Source organism: Euleptes europaea, chromosome 6, assembly GCF_029931775.1.
Source record: "Euleptes europaea isolate rEulEur1 chromosome 6, rEulEur1.hap1, whole genome shotgun sequence".
Lineage (NCBI taxonomy): Eukaryota > Metazoa > Chordata > Lepidosauria > Squamata > Sphaerodactylidae > Euleptes > Euleptes europaea.
Window position 1 is genome coordinate 107546586 of NC_079317.1, and position 26022 is coordinate 107572607.

Consider the following 26022-nt stretch of genomic DNA (forward strand, 5'->3'; position numbering starts at 1 on the left):
CTGTGACGAGAGGGCTGGGAGGCCGGCGGCGGCCTCGCTCCAACGGCCGGCAGGCAGGCAGGCAGGCAGGCCGTCGGGGGTCTCGAGGGGGGGGGGGCTTCCCTCCGTCGGCGCGCAGGTTGAGCCCGCAAACACAAAGTCTGCCTAGGAAACGTCGGGATGTGCCGTCACGCCATGGGTCAGGAATGACCCGGCGCTTGCCTTTATCGTTTTACAGGATGTTCATCTTACATTTTTCTATTTCTTCTTTTGCTTTGGCTTCTCTTTTTGTTTTGCTTCTGTATCTTGTAAGTGTGATGAAATGGCAGGATGTTCGGTATATGTTATATTGCTAGGATTCTAACAGTTCCTTTTACTATTTTTGTACTAGTGTGTCGTGAAGGCAACCCATTATAACAAGAACAAACTACACAAGGGGGAGTTAATAACTCCAGAAAGTGTTAATAACTCCAGAAAAGACTCTGGTCGCCTTGTGAAGAGAGATTGCTATATGTATTGAGTTCATATTTTTGCTAATCATGAAAATGAAACTAACAGTGCAATCCTAAACAGAGTAACTCCAGTCTAACCCTTGATAATTAGGAAGGGGTTTCCTGTATTGCTGTTCTTGCCATTGTAACAGTTTCCTGTTTCTTTGTCCTTATTGTATGTTTGTACTTTCCTCTCCTAATTAATTTCCTTTCTTGCCTGTCTGCCCTCTTGTTCTCACCAAAACCTTTCCAACTTCTGTTATTAATAAAACTAAGATGGAAGTGTTGTGACTTTCCCATTGCTTGCCTTTATTGGTTTTTAGTCACGCCTCATTTTACAGTCATGAAGCGCCTGTGATCCTGGTGGAAGCCCAGCTCAGTGATACCATGGCTCACTTTGATACAGAGTACCAGCGGCTGGAGGCTTCGTACAATGACTCTCCCCCTGGAGAAGAGGACTTGATGGTGCATGTTCCTGAGGGCAGCAAATGTGAGTAGAGCTGAGCTGCAAGGACCTAACTACACATTACTGTTTCTGGGTTCTATAAGAGCTGGTGTTCTGAACATGAAACTCCTAGTGATAATGGATGATTAATTTTCAGGTACACAGAGGAAGGGGTGCTTTATTTGGATTGGGACTGTGGATGTGGGGAGAGAGGGCTTAAGCCCCCCTCCCAATGCCAGTTTCCAGCCTGAAAGTTTCAGGGAGCTGCTGTTTGCCCTTCTGGGAAAATTTATGATTACTGTACTGATGGCTACATATTTGTTTCCCCAATGGGGCTTTCTAAGACTCTTTCAGGCTGCAAAAATGGCAAAGGGGGGAGGATTTAAGATGGCTGTCCCCATCCTAATTGGTCCCATGTGCCTGAACATTAAGGTTCAACCCAGAACTCCAAGCGTGAGTCTGGTCTGACAGAACCTGGGGTAGATCTGGAAACAGTTTAACATGTAATTAGGCCCATAATCACATGCTTGGCAGTGCACCCTGTACAACTCCTTTGAAGTGCTAAAGGGGCCTGGGTCTGAACAGGAAGTAGAAATGTGGGCATTTGGTTTACATAGTGTCCAGAGAAACAGCATCTACTATGCAACATGACCCTAAGTACATTTGTTCAGAAATAAGTTCCACTGATTTCAGTGGGACTTGCTCCTTACTTAGTGTGTTTAAGATTACATCCTTAAATGGTTTTCTAGTGGGCTTGAATAGGGCAATGTCATATTGTGTGACAGAAGAAAACAGAAAACAGAACCTTTATTGGCATTTACAGTAACAAAAATATTGTGTGACAGATGATTCTCAGGGTGTAGATTCTCTGACTGTCGGTGGTATCAACAGCGTGACAAGATTCTGACAGAACCTGTCTGGCTTCCCCCTGTCCTGTGAAATCTGCTGGACTTTAATTTCAGCAGTTATCTTTACCCTGTCTCTGTCTTGCAGCTCCTTGGCACCACATTGAGAATCTGGATCTCTTTTTTTCTCGTATATCCTTACCTAACAAATGGGCAACAGTGGGTGGGGCTTGGGGGTATGTTTCAGTTGTAGCAAATATGAAAATGCCTTACAAATTTCCCTCTGGCCACACGACTTCTGAATGATGACCAGCATTATTCAATTTGAAAAAGTTATGTTTTAGCAAAAATATGTTTAAAATGCAAGAATCTCTTCAATATATGTTGTAGAACAAACAACAGAATGGGACTGGATTCCAATAATAATTTCCACTGCTGAAGGGTAGTTCATTTTTGCTGATTTCCCCTCATGCTGTTTCTGGGAATCCTCTGTCTCCCAGGACTTCAGACAAAACAGTGGACTGCTTTCATGTTTGCTGTTAGCAGATATTATCGTAGGAATCCTACCCATAGTCTGTAAACAGTCTTTGGACAGCATGAAAGTTTGATAGGTAAGAGCATAACTTTTACTTTAATTATACGGTTTAGGTGGCCAATTCGGCCCTGAACAGTGTCACACTGAGATAGTAAGAGGGTAACAAAAGGGATATACAGAAGAAACAAATTTTGGGGTTTTTAAGGCAGAAAGTTACGTCCTCCTGGCTACTACTTGCTGCTGTAGCATAGCAGGTTGAGCTGAGAAAAGAGGTCTCTTGTATGTTCGCTGAAAGGATTTTTTAATGAAGCTGTGGTGGGTTCTGCACCATTGGATCCCCAAGTGGTTCTCCTTGACTGTGGTTTTCACGTCTATAACCTGCACCAAAAGAATGGCTTCACCTGCATGCTCATCAGTGAGATCTTTGAGTTAATGTGAGTATTAATTCCATTGATCTTCCCATTTACTTGGAGGTTTGTCAGTGCAAGTCTCCATATTTATTGGGGATAGTACACCTGATTCACTTTATCTTTCACTCCAATGCAAAACCTCTGTAGTTTGACAGGAATAAACATCCCTGGGCCTTGTGCTGGCCGTGATAAGTTTAAAGCTAGTAGGACGTAGAGCATTTCCTGTACCACACAGCCTCTAAATGCCTGTCCCTCTTCTCACAGGCAGTTCATATTTGTTGTGGCCTTCACCACCTTCCTCATCAGCTGTGTCGACTATGACATCCTTTTTGCCAACAAGCTTGTGAATCACAGCCAGCATTCCAGTGACCCAGTTAAGGTGACCCTGCCAGATGCCTTCTTACCTCCTAGTGAGTGCAGTGCCAGGTAAAGTTGGGAATGGCTTCCTCTTTCACCCAGTCATGTTCTTGTTGACCGTGGTCCTGTTTTTAAATCACAAGACACTATCCAAAATTAGAAGATCTTCTCCTTGTAAGCTGACTGTGCTCCGGGGGTCTAAACTATGGTGAGAGACTTTGCAAGGTGAATGTAGTTGTCACTTATGTCAACAGCTGCTTTCAGATGTTTGCAGCTGTATTTGGCAAATCTGGACTTTTCAATGCTAAGGTTGCCCGAGTAGTAAAGGTTGGGTCTGATGCAACATTTTTAATATGTTTGCCAACATTTAGGCTGTCAGTGCTTGGTAGATATGTAGCACACATGTGAACTAAGGGATATTTCAGGAAGTCTTTAAGATAAACCTCATGTTCACTTAGGCCCTTTATGCTTGGTTATTAGCCATGTGATCCTGGTGGAACTGCCCCGGGTCTTCTTTCGAGTTATCCATTATTTTTCCATCCTTCAGGCGTCACCCCACACTTGCCCCACAGTTTCAGAAACCTTTTTTATAACAAATCTGAATTTTGCCTCAATCCCAAAGCGAAGCTGATCGAGGCAATTTGTGTGAAGAGTCTCAACTTTGGGTTTTCTCTTCCCCCGTCCATTGTCACTTGTCCCGCCCTCATCCAAGCCCTCCCAAAAAAGTCATTTTTGTAAGGAGTGTAAAGATCTCAGGAAGGGAGCCGGCTCCTCCCCCCCCATAGGCGCCCTCTCTGGTTAGTTTCAGAAGTGTGTTAACATCTCCTGGAACCGAGATGATCAAATGAAAGAATCCTACTGCTTGGCTGGCGGGGGAATGTTGACATGGGCAGGCTGCTGGAGATGGTGGCGGCCATGGGGCGGGAAGTTTCCTGTGGCATGCTGTAGTGGTGTTGCTTTAATGGTATAATGCTTAATTTATTAATATTTTAGCGTTTTATTGATCTATCATTAAAACAGCACCATAAAACAAACCAAAAAGTGCAGCGGCTGGAGACATCCCACCACATGTCTGCAGCCACTGCCTCCCCACCCCCCTGCCTCATAAGTGTCCTCCTTTTGTCCAGGAGCCGACAAGGGGCACTGAGCAACTGCTGCCATGGCTTGCAACCTGCTGGCTGTCAGACCCTTGGCAGCCTATTAAAAAGAGTAGCATATACCAGGAGGAGGGACTCTGATGGTCTTCATTTTCACTGGGTTTCTTCATTGATGTAATTTATTCCTACTACTCCTAGGATTTTTTTGAGGCAATAAGCCCCCATGCATAGGGCTTTTAAGATTTGGTTCAGAAAACCATGCGTCTGCAGAGTGGCAAACCCTTCAAAGCATAAATGGCCTTACATAGCATTGCATTTCTGAAAATAGGTGAATGGGGCAATCTAGTTGTTTTAGTATTTTATACCTTCTGCTAGAGTTTAATGCACAGCACTGAACTCTTGTCAGAGTTGCCTGACTTCAGTAGTGAGAAAAGGGGTGTTCTGTCAAATATTTGCCCTAATTCAGGCAAATAATATCACTATAATTCTTGCAGTGGCTGCTCCTTCCTCTCTGTGACTCCATCTCTTTTATAGGATTCAGGCAAATGGCTTTCTGCTCTCTATCCTGGTGATCGCAGGGGTCTTCTGGATCCACCGACTAATTAAGTTCATCTACAACATTTGCTGCTACTGGGAGATCCACTCTTTTTACATCAATGCTCTCAAGATTCCTATGGTAATCTGCTGAACTCTAGGAACTATGGATATGTACATACCCCAATTCAGTGCAAGTAAAAGGGAGTGTTCACACTCAACTGGAAAATCATGCCTCTGATTACTAGATACTGGAGGCAGGTAATAGATTATCATTATTCCCAGCATACTGCTTTTGCAGTCTTATTACGGGTATCTGACTGCTGTTGGAGACAGAATGCTGAACTAGCCAAACTTTTATTTTGATCCAGTAATGTAATTCTTATATTTTTATTATTTTGTCAGCAATAAGAAAAGAACAGATAAATATTGCTGCTTACTTTCTTTTTAGTTCCACCATCCCACAATTGCTTTGTCACAGAATCATAGAGTTGGAAGGGACCACCAGGGCCACCCCGTCCAACCCCCTGCACAACACAGGAAACCCACAACCAGCTCCCCCCACACACCAGCAACCCCCCGCTCCACACCCAGAAGATGGCAAAAATCCCCTCCATGATCCCTGGCCAATCTGGCCTGGAGGAAAATTGCTTCCTGACTCCAAAAGTGGCGATCAGCACTACCCTGGGCATGCAAGAAAGGGCCACGAGAGCCAAATACTGATTCAAACCTTCCTACCCTCCCTCTCATGATCTGCCTACGGTCATAGAATCAGCATTGCTGACAGATGGTCATCTAGCCTCTGCTTAAAAACCTCCAGGGAAGGAGAGCTTACCACCTCCAGAGGAAGCCTATTCCGCTGAGGAGTCGCTCTGTTAGAAAGTTCTTCCTAATGTTTAGCCGGAAACTCTTTTGATTTAATTTCAACCCATTGGTTCTGATCCGACCTTCTGGGGCAACAAAAAACAACTCAGCATCATCCTCTTAGCGTTCTTCTGGTCTGATTTCTTTCTTGCTGTCTCCCACTAACCTTCTCCAGAGCCATGCACTGCTTCTGGTCTGGTGCCAGTCCCAGAGGCACTCAGTCTTATTCATGGGGCCTGTTTGCTCATGACTTGCTGGGTTGAGTGGCAGATCTGGTATGCAGCTGCAGCTGCTGTGCCTGGGTTTGCCGGTGTCTGTTCTTGGTCTCCTGCCCAACCGTGTCAAAGGCTGAATCACTGCATTCTCCTCCCAAGAGTTGGGAGTATTTAGCCCCATTCTACTAATTGGGAAATCACAAGGCAAAAATACTATATCAATTAGCAGAGCAGGAAAGATCCCCAAGTGACTCTCGGTGTGGGATTCAGATAGATCAAGACTTAATCTTCCCCACAGCCATCTTCCTTAATGCATATTAATTTTTTCTAGTGACTGAAAATGTGCACATTCTCTTGATGATGTCCAAGTCCAACAATGCATGTTACTGTAGTTTCCAGCTGAGAAATCTTTGGCAGTGAGGTGGATATAAATCTTTTAAATACAGTAAACAAAATAATAAACTTTCACGAAGCTAAACCTCTGTTCTTTTTGCAGTTTGAGCCTGTTGCTTGTTTTCTTCTTTTACAACACATTTTTAAATATCTTCAAGAAAACTGTGTGCAACTCAACCTTCTGTGAAGTTAAGTGGAGAACACGGGGAGGGGTGAAGGGGAAAAAGCTGAGTTATATTTCATATGAACCATTAGGGCATCTTTGGAGTTGCAGACTTGGAAGTATGTAAGACAATTTGGCGTTTTGGAGTGGTTCTGCATAGAAGCAGAAGGCCAGCTATGGAGTGGTGCATAGGCAGAGGACAGAGGAGAAGGATGGATCATAAACAGGAGTCTAGAAATGTGTCCTGTGCAAGTCTTGCTGTTATTGCTGTGGCTGAAGGAAGCTGTACCATCTGGCAGGCAGGGAGGGTGAGGCTACCTTGCCATGGGCCATGTTGGGATGTTAATTGCACCTACCCTCTCTGTCCCCACAGTCCAATTTGCCCTACTACACATGGCAGGAGGTGCAGGCCCAGATTGTGCAAATCCAGAAGGAACATCAGATCTGCATCCACAAGAAGGAGCTCACAGAGCTAGACATCTACCACCGCATCCTGCGTTTCAAGAACTACATGGTGGCCATGGTGAACAAGTCGCTGCTTCCTGTGCGCTTCCACCTGCCCCTGCTGGGTGATACAGTCTTCTACACACGTGGCCTCAAGTACAACTTTGAACTGATCTTCTTTTGGGGCCCTGGCTCACTCTTTGAGAATGAGTGGAGTCTCAAAGCTGAGTACAAACGGGGCAGCAACCGTCTGGAGCTAGCCGAGAAGCTGGGCACTCGCATCCTGTGGATTGGCATTGCTAACTTTGTGCTGTGCCCACTTATCGTCATCTGGCAGATCCTCTATGCTTTCTTCAGCTACACTGAGATTCTCAAGCGAGAGCCAGGCAGCCTGGGTGCCCGCTGCTGGTCCCTCTACGGCCGCTGCTACCTGCGGCACTTCAACGAGCTGGACCATGAGTTGCATTCACGCCTCAGCAAGGGCTACAAGCCAGCTTCCAAATACATGAACTGTTTCATTTCACCACTGTTCACTATTGTGGCAAAGAATGTGGCCTTCTTTGCTGGTTCCATCCTTGCTGTCCTTATTGCGCTGACTATTTATGATGAGGATGTGCTTGCTGTGGAGCACGTCCTCACTACAGTCACAATTCTGGGCGTGGCCGTTACAGTCTGCAGGTGAGTGAGTTTGGCTTCAGATGGAAGTCCTTGTGGCAGAGGCCTTTGTGTTTTCAGGGCATTGCTAGGGCGATTATGGTGCTGGTTGCTATGAGAAGCACCCAACCAGATGATTGACAGATGGAAGCAAAAATCATTCTGCTGACTAAAAGCACATCAGACTGCAGAAGCTGTTCAACTCTGCCCAACACTAATGAGCTTGCTAGGATACAAACTGGCTGTGCTGCTCTTTTCCCTTTTTAGTAATGCTCAGTAAGGCCCTTTTAAGGTTCATGAACCTGAAACTGGATTCTGCCCGTGTCTTTCAACTTATCTGGGTGAGCTTCTTCACTGCTTCCGTAATCCCATTGGTGGTGGCTAAAAGTCGTTTTCCCTGTGACATCTGTACTTTGTGGGGCTATAGGATACCACAAAGCAAAGGGTGCAACCTTAAATCTCCCTCTCCCTTTTTGCAGGATCAAGTGTAGCAGAACCTCTAGCTTATCCATAAATGGGGTCAAAAGAGTGATCTGAGGGAATAGGCTGGGGCAGATCACAAGCAGCATGGAGCTTGTGTAAGAGGGTTAGACTAGAGAAAACACTTAGATATCCACATATATCAGCAGACCTCAGGGAACCAGAAAAAAACCATATGACAGATATATAAGGGCTTGCAGGTTAACAGGCTCTATCTCCCAAATTTTGCTTTGTTGTATGTAGATTTTTTGGATGTAAGCCTGTCTTTTTATATATCATGATAATGTTGACCTGTTGCTGACATGACCTTAGATTGACGCAGCATTCTGGGAATTAACCCAACAGCTTCACAGGAATCCAGACAATAAGAGTATGGATAGAGTTGGTACATCTGTGAAGAACTGTTGCTAATTTTCTTCAGATGAACAGTTGTTACACACGTTGATATCACACCAGGGTATAAACTGATACAAAAATGTCTAGAATTCTTTTTCCATGGAGAATTGATGTGGATTAAGTTGTGGCCGTGCGTCATCTGGACCTCCAAGTCTCTGTCAGTATACTCATCTGTATGTGCCTCCTTCATAAGGAGGAAACCCTGCAGCTGAAGTTGGTCAGCCTGAGCATCTAAGCCTTGAGAATGTGCTACCCTTTCCCACAAACTGCCTATCTCCGGCTTTTTCCATTGGAGAGGATGATCTCCTTGACATGTTTTAAAGTCCTATCTACTCTGCAGATCCTTCATCCCAGACCAGCACTTGGTATTTTGCCCAGAGCAGCTGCTTCGCGTGATTCTGGCACATATCCACTACATGCCTGACCACTGGCAGGGCAATGCTCACCGATATGAGACCCGAGATGAGTTTGCACAGCTCTTCCAGTACAAGGCGGTGAGGCAGGGTGATTTGGTGGGTGGGAGGGAATTGTATAATCGCTGTCCCACGAGTGGATAGAAACCCAGTGCATCTTATCCCCAGGTTCCCCACTCCTTCCCTCCCCCCCAAACTGGGAAGATCCTCCCATCCCAGAGCCTGTGGAAAAGGACAGGAAAAAGTAAATGAGGCTATTCTTAGGTACATCTGGAGTCCTGACTTAGAATCATAGAGTTGGAAGGGGCCATACAGGCCATCTAGTCCAACCCCCTGCTTAATGCAAGATCAGCCTAGATCATTCCTGACAAGTGCTTGTCCAGCCTCTGCTTAAAGACTGCCAGTGAGGGGGAGCTCACCACCTCCCGAGGTAGCTGATTCCACTGTCGAACAACTCTTACTGTAAAAAAATGCTTCCTAATATCCAGCCAGTACTTTTCCACCCATAATTTAAACCCATTATTGTGAATCCTATCCTCTGCTGCCAACAGGAACATCTCCCTGCTCTCCTCTAAGTGACGGCCCTTCAAATACTTAAAGAGAGCTATCATATCCCTCCTCAACCACCTCCTCTCCAAACTGAGCATTCCCAACTCCCCCAGCCTTTCCTCGTAGGGCCCATGGAACTGTGCTGATGGTAATAGCTGTGGCAATTGCTTGTATTCATTGGCTTTTCCTTTCACCCTCAAGGTGTTCATTCTGGAAGAGCTGCTCAGCCCCATTGTGACCCCCTTGATCCTCATCTTCTGTCTGAGGCCCAAAGCTCTGGAAATCATCGACTTCTTCCGCAACTTCACTGTGGAGGTGGTGGGTGTGGGGGACACTTGCTCCTTTGCCCAGATGGATGTGCGACAACATGGACACCCTGCAGTAGGTCACAGAAAGATTAGACTGTTTGGGATTTTAGTGGGGATCTCACAGCCATTTGTTTAATTTCTTGGGTATGATGTAAGTTTCTCGCTTGTAGTAATTCAATGAAAACATGCTAGGTAGCTGCTTTCAGTATCTCAAGCCAACCATGAAGAGATTGGGTGGCTTAATCTGGTTTATGGGAGGTGGTCTGTGTATAGTTGCCTTCGTTTTTTAAAGGAAAATAACCCTTTTCTCAGTCTTACTTGTAAGTATTTTTTTCCTGAAAAACAAAGCAATTCAAGTATCGTACTCAGGCATTTGCACTGACAGTGCAAATTCTCGGACTTGTATTGCACTTCTCAAAGATTCATTTCTTTCAAAAAGGGAATGGCTTGATCCTGGAAAAAGAAATAGTTTGAATGGATGCTTATTTGTTTTTAAATAAATGTGGTAGTCAATTAACAAGGAAGCATGATCACCCTTCATAGTAGCCAGACTTGCCCTCTTGGTCCCCAGTCTGCATTTTTACATTGAGAGCTCTGATGTCCAGTCACTGCTTTCAACCAGGCAAAGGGTGTGGTCTGAAACACAGCTACTTCCCAACACTATTTTCATGGAGCAAGAACATTCTGTGAGGCTTTACCCTATTCTTAGATCTCAGTTTGTAATATTATTGATTCCAGATGAGAAGCGGTGAAAGAACCTGTGTTGGTCCTGAAGTTTTGGATGATTGTGTGTTGTAGTGTGTTCATAGACCTTTCTCTGCATGTATTTTGTAGAGAGTATCAGCAGTTGTATATGAGTGGAGGTGTCAGATGAAGGGGGGTTGAGGGAGGCATACACACTGATAATCTGTAGCCCTGGCCCTTTGTGTTTTGCAGTGGATGTCAGCTGGGAAGACGGAGGCTTCCATTTACCAGCAGGCTGAGGATGGCAAGACCGAACTATCCCTCATGCACTTTGCCATTACCAACCCACACTGGCAACCACCCCGTGAGAGCACGGCCTTCATCGGCTTGCTTAAGGAACGTGTGCACCGAGACAGCAGCCTGGCGCTTGCCCAGCAGGCGGTCCTCCCTGACAACGCCCTCTTCACCTCCATCCAGTCCCTGCAGTCGGAATCAGAGGTGCCCTGTCATAAAGTGGGAGGGAACTGGTGGGTGGTTGAATGGGGCTTAATCCTGACTTATCATGTAAGAGGGAAGCAGAATGATGAGTGGTTTTCTTAGAAGTGCCTCTTTGTGTCCTGGTCTGAGTAAAGAGGGTTGATGCCTTGGCGATCAATGGGTTAATTTGTGACCCAAAATATGGAATACTGTGACAGCTGCCCCACTATGACCTAATAGGGCTACCCTTCATTTTTCACAAATGTGCCACTCCTGCATCTCTCTTTCCCCCCTTTTCATTAAGCTTGTGATACTCCCCTTAACCTTGGCTCCCCTAAATCACGCACACTGTCCGTTGTCTCTCACTCATCTTTATGTTCACACTTTCTGTATTATTCTTTATGGTTATTAACAAGCTCATTCCCACTGAATTTTTTTGCTTCCTTTTGAACTTCTTCACCCCATCTAACTGCTGCACCTCCTTTTCCTGGAGTTACTGTTTGGAAGGTATTGGGATGTTAAAGATGTGCCAGCTAACGTCCAAGCTTTGGAGGGCATTGGTTGCATTAATCCCAGAGGCAAAGCTGACATTTGATTGCGGTGGTAGGGCATTGCAGATGGTGGTGGGAGAAGGATGCCTGTGTTCCTGCCTAAGTCATGCTCTTTCTTTTTCTCTCTCTGCAGCCACACAGCCTGATTGCCAATGTGATTGCCGGCTCCTCAGTTCTGGGTTACCAAGCAGTCCGTGATGCACAGGCCTCACGGCATCTCTCTGCTGTTTCCGAGGTGGCATCTGCTTTGCGGTCTTTCTCTCCTCTCCAGTCTGCTCAGCCAACCCATGGGTGTTCCCAGGCTGATGGTCCCCAGCTCCGAGGCCCTGGCACAATGACTGGCTCTGGGTAAGGAAAGGCATGTATTAAGGAGCCAAACAAAAAAGGTCAGACTTTGAGCATGTGGAGTAGAATCATAGAGTTGGAAGGGGCCATACAGGCCATCTAGTCCAACGCCCTGCTTAATGCAGGATCAGCCTAGATAATCCTTGACAAGTGCTTGTCCAGCCTCTGCTTAAAGACCGCCAGTGAGAGGGAGTTCACCACCTCCCTAAGTAGCTGATTCCACTGTTGAACAACTCTTACTGTAAAAAAGTTTTTCCTAATATCCAGCTGGTACCTTTCTGCCCACAATTTAAACTCATTATTGCGAGTCCTCTGCTGACAACAGGAACAGCTCCCTGCCCTCCTCTAAGGGACAGCCCTTCAAATACTTAAAGAGAGCAATCAACCTCCTCCAGATGAAACATTCCCAGCTCCCTCAGCCTTTCCTCATAGGGTTTTGTCTCCAGGCCCCTGATCATCCTCGTCGCTCTCCTCTGCACCTGCTCGATTCTGTCCACATCCTTTTTTAAGTGAGGCCTCTAGAACTGCACACAGTACTCCAGGTGTGGCCTCACCAATGCAGTGTACAGCGGAACTATGACCCTACGATTTGGATGTTATGCCTCTGTTGTTGCACCCCAATATCAAATTAACTTTTTTATCGCTTCATCACACTGGCTGCTCATATTTAACTTATGGTCCACTCTTACCCCAAGATCTTGTTCACACACACTGCTACTCAGAAGTGTATCCCCCCATCCATTATGTGTGTCTCTCATTTTTGTTACCCAGATGTAGAACTCAGCACTTATCCTTGTTGAATTGCATCCTGTTCACATCCACCCACTTTTCCAGTGTGTTCAGATCTCGTTGAATTCTGTATCTCTGTTCCAGTGTGTTCGCTGCTTCTCCCAATTTGGTGTCATCTGCAAATTTAATGAGTAGTCCCTCCACATACTCATCCAGATCATTTATAAAAATATCGAGAAGTACTGGCCCCAGAACCGAACCCTGTGGCACCACACTGGACATCTCTCTCCATTCAGATGAAATGCCATTGACAACTACTCTTTGTCACCGTCCTCCCTTATCACTGGATAAGTCTGGACATTATGTTTAGACAATGCTGGGAAGCAGTCTGTTGATTTTATTCTGCGGCGTTTTTTCTTTCCTGTGCTGAGAGAGGCTGGAGCAGGATGGCTACAAGATAGATGTTGCTCTCTACACTTTGCAAGCTATTTTTTCCTTTTTTTGTCTTGCTTTGTGGCTGACTTATTTGATTTATTGTCTGCTGCTGTTCCCTTCCTCACTTGTGGATATTTCATTTAAAGCTGTCCCCTGATTTTATTTTGTAGCATCGCTTAAAGGGTTTTAAGAACCCTTTAAGAGCCTGAGTTTTAAGACTTAGGCTGCAGTTTAAAGTGGAATGCTTGAGAGTTATCCAAGGCACAATAAGTCAAAGTAGTGCTCTAAAATCGTAAACCCACTAAATTCCTCACTTATCGGACTAATTAGTCTTATCTCTGGGATGCTGAAAAGGGGGACTGATAAACGCCAACAACAGCCAGGAGACTTAATTTCACCTCCTTTTCAGAAGCACGGGAAAATAGGAGACTGTTTTGCCACATAATAGTACAGTTGCTGCTGTTGCAACCTCAAACCGTTTTACTCCTTTGGCAGACACTTTTACTTCACACGAGGTAATTGAGGGGGATTTGGATAATCCGGTGCAAGAAGCTGAAGAAAGAGAAGACAGAAATGTCCTGAGAAAGTTTTCTGAGCTGTCAGCCCAAACAGTGGATTTAATTTTTGTCTCTTTGAATCAGATCAGTACACAACTTGAACAACTCACCCACACAGTTTCAGGGCTGATCAGTGCGGTGCAGCCCAGACCAACTCAGGGGGATTTATTGCTCCAAACTCAGTCCTCTTGTCTCTCTTAAAACCATAGAGTTGGAAGGGACCACCAGGGTCATCTAGTCCAACCCCTGCACAATGCAGGAAATTCACAACTACCTCCCACACATACCTCCAGTGACCCCTACTCCACGCCCAGAAGATGGCCATGGTGCCCTCCCTCTCATGAACTGCCTACGGTCATAGAATCAGCATTGCTGACAGATGGCCATCTAGCGTCTGCTTAAAAATCTCTAGGGAAGGAGAGCTTACCACCTCCCGAGGAAGCCTGTTCCACTGAGGAAACGCTCTAACTGTTAGAAAATTCTTCCTAATGTCTAGACGGAAACTCTTTTGATTTAATTTCACCCGTTGCTTCTTTTCTGACCTGGGGCAACAGAAAACAACTCAGCACCATCCTCTATATGACAGCCCTTCAAGTACTTGACGATGGTTATCATATCCCCTCTCAGTCTTCTCCTCTTCAGGCTAAACATGCCCAGCTCCTTCAACTTTTCCTCGTAGGACTTGGTCTCCAGACTCCTCACCATCTCTAGACACGTTCCACTGGTCTACATCCTTCTGTGCCCAAAACTGAACGCAATACTCTAGGTAAGGTCTAACCAGAGCAGAATAAAGCGATACCATCACTTCACGTGATCTGGACACTATTCTTCTGTTGATGCATCCCAAGACCGCATTTGCCTTTTTAGCTACCGCATCACACTGCTGACTCATGTTCAGTGTTTGGTCTACTAAGACCCCAAGATCCTTTTTGCACACACTACTTCTAAGACAAGTCTCCCCCATCCTATAATTATGCATTTGATTTTTCCTACCTAAATGCAGAACTTTACATTTATCTCTGTTGAAATGCATTTATTGGTTTTAGCCCAATTCTCCAGCCTGTCAAGATCATCCTGTATCCTGGCTCTGTCTTCTACCGTATTTGCTACCCCTCCCAATTTAGTATCATCTGCAAATTTAATAAGCATCCCCTCTATTCCTTCATCAAAATCATTTATAAAGATATTGAACAACACAGGGCCCAGGACAGATCCCTGAGGCACTCCACTAGTCACTTCTCTCTAAGTGGAAGAGGAACCATTAACAAGCACTCTTTGGGTGCGATCTGTCAACCAGTTACGGATCCACCTAACAGTAATAGGATCTAAATCACATTTTCTTCTATCCCTGCTACAGGGAGAAAAGCGAACCCTAACAGGAAGCAGCCAGAGGATCAAGAGACAGTTTATAACTTGATTTTACAAGCACACAAATCTGTTTAACAATATGCTAATATAAAGGGCTGATTCCTCCTTGGAATTCCAAGTGTTTGGCCATCAGTCACTTGTGAGCGCTATTTCCAGAGGAACATCGATCAATAGATCTTACTTCGACAGAGTTGCTCTATAACTCGAATCAGGCAAAGAGAATAATACTTACTATTAACAGTCCCAGAATACCCTTATTACTATTACAACTAAAATCCAGATTGAAACTTAAAGAAGTTTTCTCTATTCGAGTTTTTGCCAACACTGCCATATCTGCTCTGTTACCAAAATATCAGAATTCTAAAAATTCTATCTCTGCAGACTGTTCTCCTCAGGAAACATCAATGGAGATACAACAGGATTTAATCAGTTGGTCAGGAATAATAGAGCATCCAGCATCTGAGGGTCTTCAACTTGAAAATTCTATTGAAGAGGACCTAATCAACTCCTTTTTTTCTTCCCATCCACTGATCAATTTACAATCAGAAATAGATTAGAATGCCTCAGACGCAAACTCCTGAAAACCAAAGAAACTGCATTAACTGAAGTTCCATTGTCACCGCTAAAACCTAGCTAAACAGAGACTACACTAGAAGAACTGTATTAACTCACCTTTAAAGAACATCATAAATCAGAAATGCAGGTTTCTCCCAAAAACATCCTTCCCTGACCTTGAAAGGTGAATTCCATCGCATGCTAGTAGGTTGTCATCCAGAAAACCTAGCCTATGGTCCCAGAATCCAAATTGCTTCTGCCAGCAACACCAATGTAGCCAGTGGTTCACCTCCATTATCTTTTGTTCCCGTCGCATTCCCCTTCCTCTGATAGGAAGGATTGAAAAGAACACCAACTGTGCCCCCATTCCCTTCAGCTTCCTCCTGAGAGCTTCATAGTCAGCCTTAAATGTTTTCATTGGTGTTCACGGCCATGTTGTTGGTTTCCCACAAGGACCATCACAATTTTGGTATTTGGTCTACAGTATCTTTAATTTTCGTTCCTGGCAAGCAACACACCTCTTGGGCCGTGGGGTCAGGCCTGGACACATGATGTTCCACACCCCTCAGCAGGGAGTCACCTACAACCAACACTTTCCTTTTCATTCCAGTGCCCGTTTTTTGTGTCCCCCTGTCCTCCTCCCTCTGTCTTCCTTGTGTTTGTGATTCGTCTGCTGGCAGTGTTTCCAGCTCTGCCGCCATCACGAGGGCCTGGAATCAATTCCTGAGTTCTAACGCTTCTCACTCGAAGCCTTTAGGGACATGGTGCAGCGCTCGGAGGAGTCTCATTAGGGCAGGCATTCACACTGTTGTCCCTTTGAATAGTCTCCCCTTCCCTATGTAGGGCCTCCAGGCTTCTGTTAATAAAATCTTCCCCTTCTTTGATGTCATAGAGAGTAGCAGTCCTTTCCTCCAGGCTCCAAACCTTATCCTCTAAGAGCCCTATAAACTTAACACTTGTCCATCTTGTCCTCGGGGAGGAAAACAAATATGACGCACTTTCTGCAGGTGACTGGAAATGGTTCATGAGCATCCATCATCACCCATATTGTGAATTCTTTCATGGTAGAAATACCTTGGTGTGTTGATCAAACCTGAAACTAACATACCTAGTCTACTGAAGGCAAAGGGGGTAACAAGAACACCAATGTAAAATCTTCTTAACTACTTATATGGTCTACAGGCCTGATCCCCGAGCTAAGAGGCCCAGGGAAAGAGCCCTTTAGCTCTCGCTCTTTGGCTTGGGCCAAAGGCTCATGCCTCTGGCAAGAGGAGCCTTGTGAATCAAAGGTTTCAAGCCCCACCTGCTAACAGCAGAGGGCAGGGCCAGCAATCAACCCCGCTCAGCAACAACTCTTTAGCAGCTCTGTCTCCTGCTCTGACTCTCAGTACAGTTGCCTCAGCTCTGACCCAGCTCTGCCTCTGAGTACTTTCAGATAGCTGAGGCCTATACTTACACATACTCTCCCCCCACCCACCCAACACAAGTGTACATGAATGTATGTCTGATAGGGGAAACAATCTATTTACATACCTTTTTAGTGCCATTCCTCCAAGGAGCTCAGAGTGGCATACATTGTTCTCCCTTGTCCATTTTATTCTCCCAACCACCCTGTGAAGTAGGTCAGGCTCAGAGAGAGGAAGCTTCATGGCTGAGGAGGAGTTTGAAACCGGGTCTCCACTCTAAGCACTAGACCTGTCTTTACCTTTTCCTCTCAGGACCTACTGAGTATGACATAAGAATCATGTGACAGGAAGAGGTGAAGGCTTAGGGTTTGTGTCCTCTAATAGTTTCAAGTCCTGGACTGGGCACCAGAATAAGACTCAGGGACAGGAAACAAGAGCTGTGTGCCAAGAGTTGTATCATAGTGAGAAACAAGCCAAGGGGCAGAGTCACAGAGGAATCCTCTCAACTGCTGAGTTACCTTGTCTTGCTCTCCTGCTTCTCTCAGAAAAATGAAGCCTGCGGTGGCACCCTTGCTATCTATACGTGTGCACTAGCAGCCAGTCCTTCTGAAAGGCAGCAAGAAAAATGGCAGCTCTAGAATGGTTTGTGATCTGGAAGGTGGGGCCCTGCATCCCACCTGAAGGTCCCAATTCATGGGTTGAGGCTACTACACACCCCACTGGTTTCTCCCATAGTCCTTAAAGTCAATAGTGAGGGAAAGCATGGGGGATTTCCAGTTCTGTAGTACTTCTTCAAAGAATGCTGCATATTCTGAGCGCACATTTTTTTAGTCCCATCCTAGGTACTTTGCCTATTTTAAAACCCTTTTTGTCAAATAGGTTGATTCACAAAGCAACTTTCAGTTTCTACAAAACAAGTAAACCATTCCTCAAGCAACAGCAATTAAAACGAGCAGCAATAAAATGTTACAACAACAACAAAACTATAGCAGTTAAAGCAGCCAGAAGTTAAAAATGCTAGTGGCAGCAAGGATCCATGCTAAAAGACCAATACAAAAGGCACGCAGGCAATAACTGGGAGTAGAGGATTTTTACAAAAATCAGTAAAAGGAACGGATGAAAAGCAGTGACAAGAAATGTTTTTACCTGGTGCCAAGAACTTAACAGGCTCAGTGCCAGGCAAATGATTGTAGGGAGGGAACTCAAAAGACGAGGCATCACCACAAAGCAAGTCTTGGCTCTTGTGGCCACCCACCTTACCTCAGAAGCTGAGGGCAGATAGAGCAGGGCTTCCATAGCAGATCTTCACTGGCAGGCAGGTTCATATGGGTGAAGAAGGTACTCCTTAAAGTACTCTGGTCGAAGACCACTTGAATGATCAGCACTTTGAAGTGGGCCCAGCGGTGAATTAGCAGCCAGTGGAGTTCTTTAGGACTGGTGAGGTAAATGTCCTGTAATTTGTTTTCCTGCAATCCTGATGTTGTCCTTTTTATCATCAAAGGCAGAGGTGTTCTGACTTGTGATGTCCTGTCTTGAGATAGACTTGCTAGGCAGCTGGTGCATTCAGGGTAACTGGACAAGGGAGGAGGTTTCCTTAAACTGGAAGGGACAGTTTCAACAATCTTATTTTTTTTCTCTGTTGTGACTGCAGGGCCGATGCCCGAACAGCCAGCTCAGGCAGCAGTGCCTGGGAGGGTCAACTCCAGAGCCTAATCCTTTCAGAGTATGCCTCTACAGAGATGAGTCTGCATGCACTCTACATGCATGAGGTGAGCCCAGAGAAACATGCAGGCCTTGGCGTTGGGCCGTAGAAGTTCACTTAAACGTACATAACAAAATATAAGGGTCTGAATTATCCCTGCTTGGGGAGGAGGGGGAGGGATCCATGTATACTACCCCTTCCACTGCAGGGTCCTGGTGAGTTTGAGCACAGTCCTGGCTTGTGTATTTGCTCACCACTGTTACTCCCTGTCACTCAGTTGCATAAGCAGCATGCCCAGTTGGAGCTTGACAGGCACTTGTGGCATCGGCGGGAAAGTGATGAGAGTGGTGAGAGTGCCCAGGAGGAGTCCGAGGCTCACCGTGGCACACCGAGCAGCACAATTCCTCGGTCTGCCAGCTATCCTTTTGCCTCGCCTCGTCAGACTGGAGAGGAGACGGCAGCTCTACAAGCAAGCTTTCAGCGCCGATACGGGGGTGTCTCAGGTATATATTAGCAGCTCTAAATGCATACTGATGTCAGCTGCTGGCTCCCTTGAGCATTTTCACCCTGGGGAGACTGAGGAGCCCCAGTCCGTGGTAGGAAGCAGCCTGGTTTCTTGCCTGAGCTGTCTGCACCCAGGAGGTCACTCACGACCTTCGTGGGAAGCTGTGTAATCTGAAGACCTGGTGCACAAACAAGCTAGCCAGTTTGTGTGCAGAGGGCGCACGGAACGAGATGAACTTGTTTCAAGAAGAGATCCGTGATCACCCACAGAACCGTCTTCCCCTGGCTAGATGGGAGGTCGGTTATGAAATCCATCCTGATTACCCGCCAGGGTGCCTCTGGGGTCTCTAGGGGCCTTAACAATCCAGGAGATTTTCCCATTAAGCATTTGCTCGTTGCACACACGGGACAAGATTTAATGAACACATCGATGTCCTGGTGCATTCCCGGCCACCAGAACTGTCTTCTTGCTAGGTGCAAGGTCTTCACAAACCCGAAATCCCCCCCCCCCCCGTTTTGGAACTGTGGCTCCATTCCAACACCTCCCGCCGCAGCTCCAGGGGGACGTAGTGTTTATCCTTGTGGGCACCATTCCCGTCCATTACCTGGGATGGGAGAGACTTATCCCCCCGCTCCTGCTGAAGAGCCTCCCCCCACCTGCATTTGACGGCCTCTGGGAGGTCCTCCGGGACTGCCCAGGATCGGGGGGTAGAGGCCACTGACTCCTGAGGGGAGATTGGGACCGGTTCCGCCGCCTTGTCTCCCCACTCGCTGAGAGGACTCCCTCTCCCCTTCTGTGACTGCGGCTGGAGGACCCCCTGGGACCACCGGGGATGGGGGGGCAGGTGCAGCCCTCACCTGAGAGGAGTCTGGGACTGACTCTCTTGCCGCTGCGCGGGTTTGGGCTCTGGTTAGAGCTCCTGCGCTATTCCCCTCCGGAGTTAAGCCCAGGTGTTCTCGGGTAAAGAGGGATCCCACTGGCCATTCGACTCTACATTCGTATTGCGGCATCCGGGACAGCCCATCGGCCAGGCAGTTTTCCTTCCCAGGCATGTGTTTAATGGTGAAACGGAACTTGGAAAAAAGTCTGCCCAGCGCAGCTGTTTAGCCGATAGCTTCCGCTGACCCAATATAGCCTCAAGATTCCGGTGGTCAGTCCAGATCTCAAAAGGTTCAGCCGCCCCTCCAGGAACTGCTGCCAGACCCTAAGGGCATGCTTAATAGCCATGGCTTCCTTTTCCCCAATCGGCCAGTTTAGCTCCGAGCCGGAGAATTTCCTTGAAAAATAGGCACAGGGTCTAAGCACCCCTTGGTCATCCTTCTGAAGGAGCGCATCTCCCATTGCCTTCTCCGAGGCGTCTACTTGAAGGGTGAATGGCTTAGAACAATCTGGGTGAGCCAGAACGGGCTCAGAGGTAAAGCGCCTCTTCAGAGTCACAAATGCCGCCTGACAACGGTCAGTCCAAGGTACTTGGTATTGCACAAAGGTCGCCTCTTGCCCCTTCCCCTTGGTTTTAAGCAGATTGGTGATTGGCAAGGCTATTTTGGCAAAGTCCTGGATAAAACCTCTATAAAAATTTGTGAACCCCAAGAACTGCTCAACCTGCTTGTGAGTTCTGGGGGGTTCCCACTCCCATACCGCCTGAACCTTCTCGGGATCCATAATCAAACCGTGGGGGGATACAACCTATCCGAGAAAGGACAACTGGCTCTGGTTGAATGCACATTTTGACAGCTTGGCATACAAATAGTTGTCACTTAAACGACGCAAAACCTCCCGCACCAAATCCCGGTGTTCCTCGGGGTCCCTGGAGTAGATCAGGATATCGTCCAGATAAACGATCACCCCTTTAAACAGTAGATCATGTAGGAACTCATTAATTAATTGCATGAAGCACGACGGTACCCCAGATAGACCGAAAGGCATGACCATAAATTCAAATAACCTATAACAACAAGAAAATGCCGTCTTTGCTTCATCCCCCTCCTTAATCCGGACCCGGTAGTAAGCTTCCGCCAGGTCAAGTTTCGAGAACACACAGCCCTCCTGGAGAGCACTCAGGAGGTCCGGGATTAAGGGAATAGGATAGGCGTTAGTCTCAGTAATTGCGTTAAACCCCCTATAGTCTACACACAGTCTGAGATCAGAAATCCCCTTTTTCTTCACAAAACAGGGAGAAGAGAACGCGGCTTTGGACGGCTGTATGAACCCCCGCGCCAAGTTCTTGTCAAGGAATTCCCACAGCACCGCTTTCTCTTGGGGGCTCATGGGATAAACTCGGGCTTTGGACGGCTTGATGTCCTTAAGCAGCTCTAAGGCACAGTCCGTCGTGCAGTGGGGGGGGGGGTAACAAGTCACAGTCTGTCCCCTCAAACACTTCCACAAAGTCACTATACTCCGGGGGCAGCGTGTGCACCTCAATCGTAGCAGCATTCCCCTCGTCGTTTCCGAGCATGTAATCCCGGCCGTGTCTCTCGCATTGGGGAGCCCCAAACACAACTCACCTCTGTTCCCAGTCAATGCTTGGGTTGTGTCCCTGCCAGCCAGTTGCTACCGAGAACCACCGGGTAGGAGATCTTAGGCACTACCGTGAAGTGGATTTGTTCCCAGTGGTCTCCCACCCCCAACAATACCTTGCAAGAGCGCAAATGGACCCCCCCCCCCGCAGATCACTCCCATCCATTTGGTGGAAATGCAAGGGCTGGTCCAGTTCTCGAGTTCTGACCTTCAGGCGTTTCCACACAGCCTGATCAATTAAGGTCTGGGAACACCCGGAGTCCAGGATAGCAACGACAGCCACAGTTTCCACTCCCTGAGGGTTCTGCAACACAACAGGTAGCAGCAGCGTTTCCCCCGGTCACTCACCCTACTCAGAGCCGGTTTGGTTTCTTCCGAGGGTGCCCTCTGTGCCGGCTCTCTCACAGAAGGCCGTCCTCGTTTTTTGCCGGCGAGGAATCTATGGAGCGATCCTGAGGGCTAAGGCTGCTCGGATCATATGCCGTTTCCGCTTGCAGGGCCGCCGTCCCGCGCCGGCTGGCAGTCCCCTCTGCTCTTCTCCGATCCAGGGTCCCAGTTGGGGTGGTTTCCCGCTCCCGGGGCGCTCAGTTGCCTGACAACTCCGCCGATGAGCAACTCCATTTCGCCGCGAAATGGCCCATCCTCCCCCACTGGAGACATGCTCCTTCCTTGAAACGGCACGCCTTTTCCAGGCTGAAGCCCCCTCGGTTCCTTCTGTCTCGCCGTGGTTCCGCTGTACTGCCCCCTTTGGCGGGTGCCGCGGGGGGTACCTTTGACGGGCGATCCTTGGAAAACTGGAGGTTTAGCTCGTGATTTTCCACCAAGGCCGCCAGTTTAATCCAGTCCTCTACCGACTCTGGGTCTCCCAGGGTTAAACAGCCGTCCAGCACTTCCCAACGCAGTCCTTCGCGGAAGTGCTGGACCTTGGTGGCCTCACTCCATTCCCTTATCTTGCAGGATAGGGATTGAAAATCCTGGGCGTACTCACAGAGCGGGCCCCCTGCTTCAAACAACACATGGCAAACTTTGCCTTCTCCCCCTTATGAGGGTCCTCGAAACGGTGTCGCAGAGCAGACATAAAGTCATTCAGGGACTCCAAGACCCTGGGCATAGTCTCTGCCACCGTCACTGCCCACTCCACCGCCTCCTTTTCTAGCAGGCTGATCACGTACCTGACCCTGGCTTCCTCCGAGGGAAAGGTCTCCTATGATGGCCCATAGAAACCAATGGGTAGACATAGCCTCCGTGAGGGAGGGGGGAAGCTTCCCAATGGGGATTCTCCCCCCCCCCAGAGGCCACCCATCTTCGGCTCGACCAAGAGACATTGATGTTAGATCCTGCCCTCCTCACAAATGAGTTCGACACCCCTGCCATAGAGTCCACCCGCCAAAGCAGCCATTTTCTCCAGAGGAACTGATCTTTATTGCCTGAAGATCAGTTGTAACAGCGGGAGATCTTTAGGCCTAACCTAGTTGCAACAGGGAGAGAGCAGCCTAGTAATCTCAAGCAGATCGACAAGGAACAGGTGGCTGCTGCCTGCTGCCACCACCTGTTTTCTTTTCCTGTCTGTCCCCAGACCCTGGTATGATGCACAGGGCCCCGTCGTCGCACTTTGCTCGGCTGCCGCTCGGAGGCTGGGCTGAGGATGGCCAGCCCGCTCGACACCCAGAGCCTGTCCCAGAGGAGAGCTCAGAAGATGAATTGCCACCTCAGGTACACAAGGTACTGCCTGGTTCATACTTTGGCACTGGCCATGGATGGGTTGTGTGGACTGTGAAACGAGGAATTTTGAGGTGCTTCCTGTTCTCTTAAGTAGGTGTCCTGCCTTCACTGGGAACGAATTGGCCAGGGATTGCTTCATCAATCAATTGATTTTAGAAGCAGTACTGTGGTTATCTAGATTGACATTTTATGCACCCTTCCACAGACATACTGACTGCATCAAGCTTTATTCAGTTGTCTAGCTGAAATGCCCCTTTTCAAAAGGCCTTGTTGGGGTAGGAGAAAAAGAGACAAGCCTTGGAACCATGGAGGAAGGATGAACTGCTGTGTCATTCTTGGTTTCTGAGGCTTCAGTAGGGTGACTATATGCCAACTAGGCCTGGGCATCTGTGCCATTTTCAGCTGAGAAGATATACCTACCCAGCGATTAAAATTGACTTTGGGGGGCTCCTGCTGTGCCTCCCCTCACATTCTGAGGCTGAACAGATTAACATTAGGAGCAGAGCCCTCACAGTGGTAGTGCAGCAGATGTGGAATGCCCTTCCCTCATCAGTTCGCTGGTGCTGTGCTTTTTAAATCTTCAGCACCAGGTGAACATGTATTTATTTGCTTAAGCTCTTGGTTGACTTCCCCTTTCTCTCCCCCCCCCCCAATCTTTTTGTATGTAGCTTGAAGAACATTGGTCCACTTATTCTTTTTTAAAATGCTGACTAATGTCTAATTTTATCTCAGCTGTGTTTAATTATTGGTCTAATTTTTAATAGCATTTGCTGCTTTTACAGATTTTTTTCTGAGGCTGTTAAAAAAAATTTAATTCATCATGCTTGTCTTGTTTCATTGATGTCTTACTGTAACTCAGATTTAATGTTAATTGGGATCTGCCCCAACAACCATCTGGTTGAGAGAGAGGACATAAGTAATGAATTGGAATTCATTTTTTAAAAATTAGAAAATAATTTCACTAGGGGCAGCTTTGCTCTCACCTTCATGGCAAACTGTATCTGCCAAAATTTCCTCTTCTCTGAAGCTGTAGAAAGAGCTCTGTCCTCCTTTACATCTGGCTGTAGTGGCCTTCAACAGGAATTGTTCACAGATGCTGTACATTCATGAAAGATAAAAACATTCTTTACAAAATTAAGTGAAAAAGTGAGAGTTTTCAGTGGGCTGAATTTTGTCCAACACCAAATCTGTAGTGGTATGTACACAGGCCTTTTAATTTTTTCCTTTCAGAATGACTGCCTATCTCTTTGCAACCCCCAACAGGTGTAGCTGTGAAGGCTGAAGATCGTGTAGGTGTTCCAGACTCTGGGCCCACCTTGGCTGGTATGACGTTGGGTTACTCTGCCTGGCAAGCCATGAGTTACCCAAGTGTCTGTGTCTTGGACATCAGCACCAGAGGGGGAAAGGTGTAAGGTCAACAGTGCCTTTGTGGTGGACAGAACTCTATCCCGACATGTATCATGCCATTGACACTCTAGCTCTGCATGGGCTGGATGTGTGTGTGTGATTCCATATATATGTCTGTTTCTGCATACGTGTTGTCCGTGTTGGAGAATCATCCAAGACTTGCACAGAAGAATGTGAAGCACACAAAACAGCAAGGAGATGAGCAGGTGCTCTCCCTGACTGAAGCGTTCCGTGGTGGGAGGACTTGCTGTATGGACCCCAGTCAAAGGCAGAAGCAGCTTTATCGCTGTCCATACTGTAATGTAATTAAAGATGCAATCAGGAGATCAATTTGGACTCAGGAAAAGAAGGGCACTGAGAGATTATTTTTGTACCATGGATGGGGCACAGGCTTTCTTCAGTGGTGGAGTTTGCGTTTAGTCAAAACACATCAGAACAGGGTGTGCATATCTATGCTTACCAAAGAACACCTAGCACAAGAGCCCAATTCTCCAGAGGGTGGCTCTGTTCTAGTGTGAGGAAGAAACTTGCTCTTACTTTGGGCATAAAATAGAGTCTGAGGCTCTGTACCCTGTAGTATACTAGTGTGTTTGGGAGGAGGAGGTGATGGAGGCAGTAATGGTCTGCCCATCATATTTTCACATAACCGCTTGCTCCAATACTCCTCTTTGTGTGGGTGCTTTGATGAAAAAATATCCAGCTGTCATAGAAGTGCCAGTAAGAAAAGGGATCTTACATGCCAAAAAAAAAAAAACACCAACAACCTGCCAGTATCTGTGGGCTAGGGAAAAGATAGACTTCAAATTCTCATAAAAGGAGATGGACCACCGCTCTGACTGAAATGATACTCTTTTGCACATAACAGAGGTTTAGTTGATTTCATAATTATAGTATTTGACCCACTGCCCTTGTACATGTTTTTGTGTAACTACCCAGTCCCAGCACAGTAGCAATGAGACCATCTCCTTGGTATAGCACAGTTCAGAATCCTTTCTGAACAGCCTGTAAACAGCAATTATATCCATGGAGGGTGTGGTAAAATTCAGCCAATCAATGCATTGGTCAATGCTATCCATCTTTCGAAGCTACAGGTCTCCACAATCCTGAGCAAGCCTGTAATTTAACTCCTACTGTCTTGGCTTGAACTTTGGGCACTTTTTTTTGCAATAGCTGCTGCAACCCCCACAGCTATGTACTGAACCCACTGCTTTGTGTGGGATAAGGGATTTGCTGCTATAGATTAAAAGTAATATGGAAACACAGGTGTCTTTGCTGTAGGTGGGGCACAGGGTTGACTTTTAAAGCATCAGTGCTCCTCATTTGGGAGTCAGGACTCCTGGGGTCTTCAGCTGTCCGTTTTCTGTATCCCAACAGGATCCTCTCTTCATAGAGTGTGACTCTTCTACTTCTGGTGGTACCTTAAGGAAGAAGAGATCCTTGGTGTTTTGAGGGTGGGTGTGAGAGGAGCGGTGCTCCAAATTGTTCTAAGA

General features: G+C 47.0%; 1 protein-coding gene across 1 annotated transcript; it reads left to right on the forward strand.

Moving 5' to 3' along the window:
* The first annotated feature begins 797 nt into the window (after nucleotides 1-797).
* On the forward strand, nucleotides 798-24602 carry ATG9A (autophagy related 9A). The gene is made up of 14 exons (XM_056851607.1): nucleotides 798-960; nucleotides 1909-1952; nucleotides 2665-2729; nucleotides 2970-3131; nucleotides 4694-4835; nucleotides 6702-7450; nucleotides 8643-8796; nucleotides 9466-9645; nucleotides 10509-10754; nucleotides 11418-11632; nucleotides 18331-18448; nucleotides 18659-18884; nucleotides 22980-23125; nucleotides 24389-24602. Exons 1-14 carry the CDS (start codon nucleotides 858-860, stop codon nucleotides 24392-24394), a joined length of 2556 nt encoding a protein of 851 aa, XP_056707585.1. The 5' UTR covers nucleotides 798-857; the 3' UTR covers nucleotides 24395-24602.
* Nucleotides 24603-26022: the final 1420 nt, after the last annotated feature.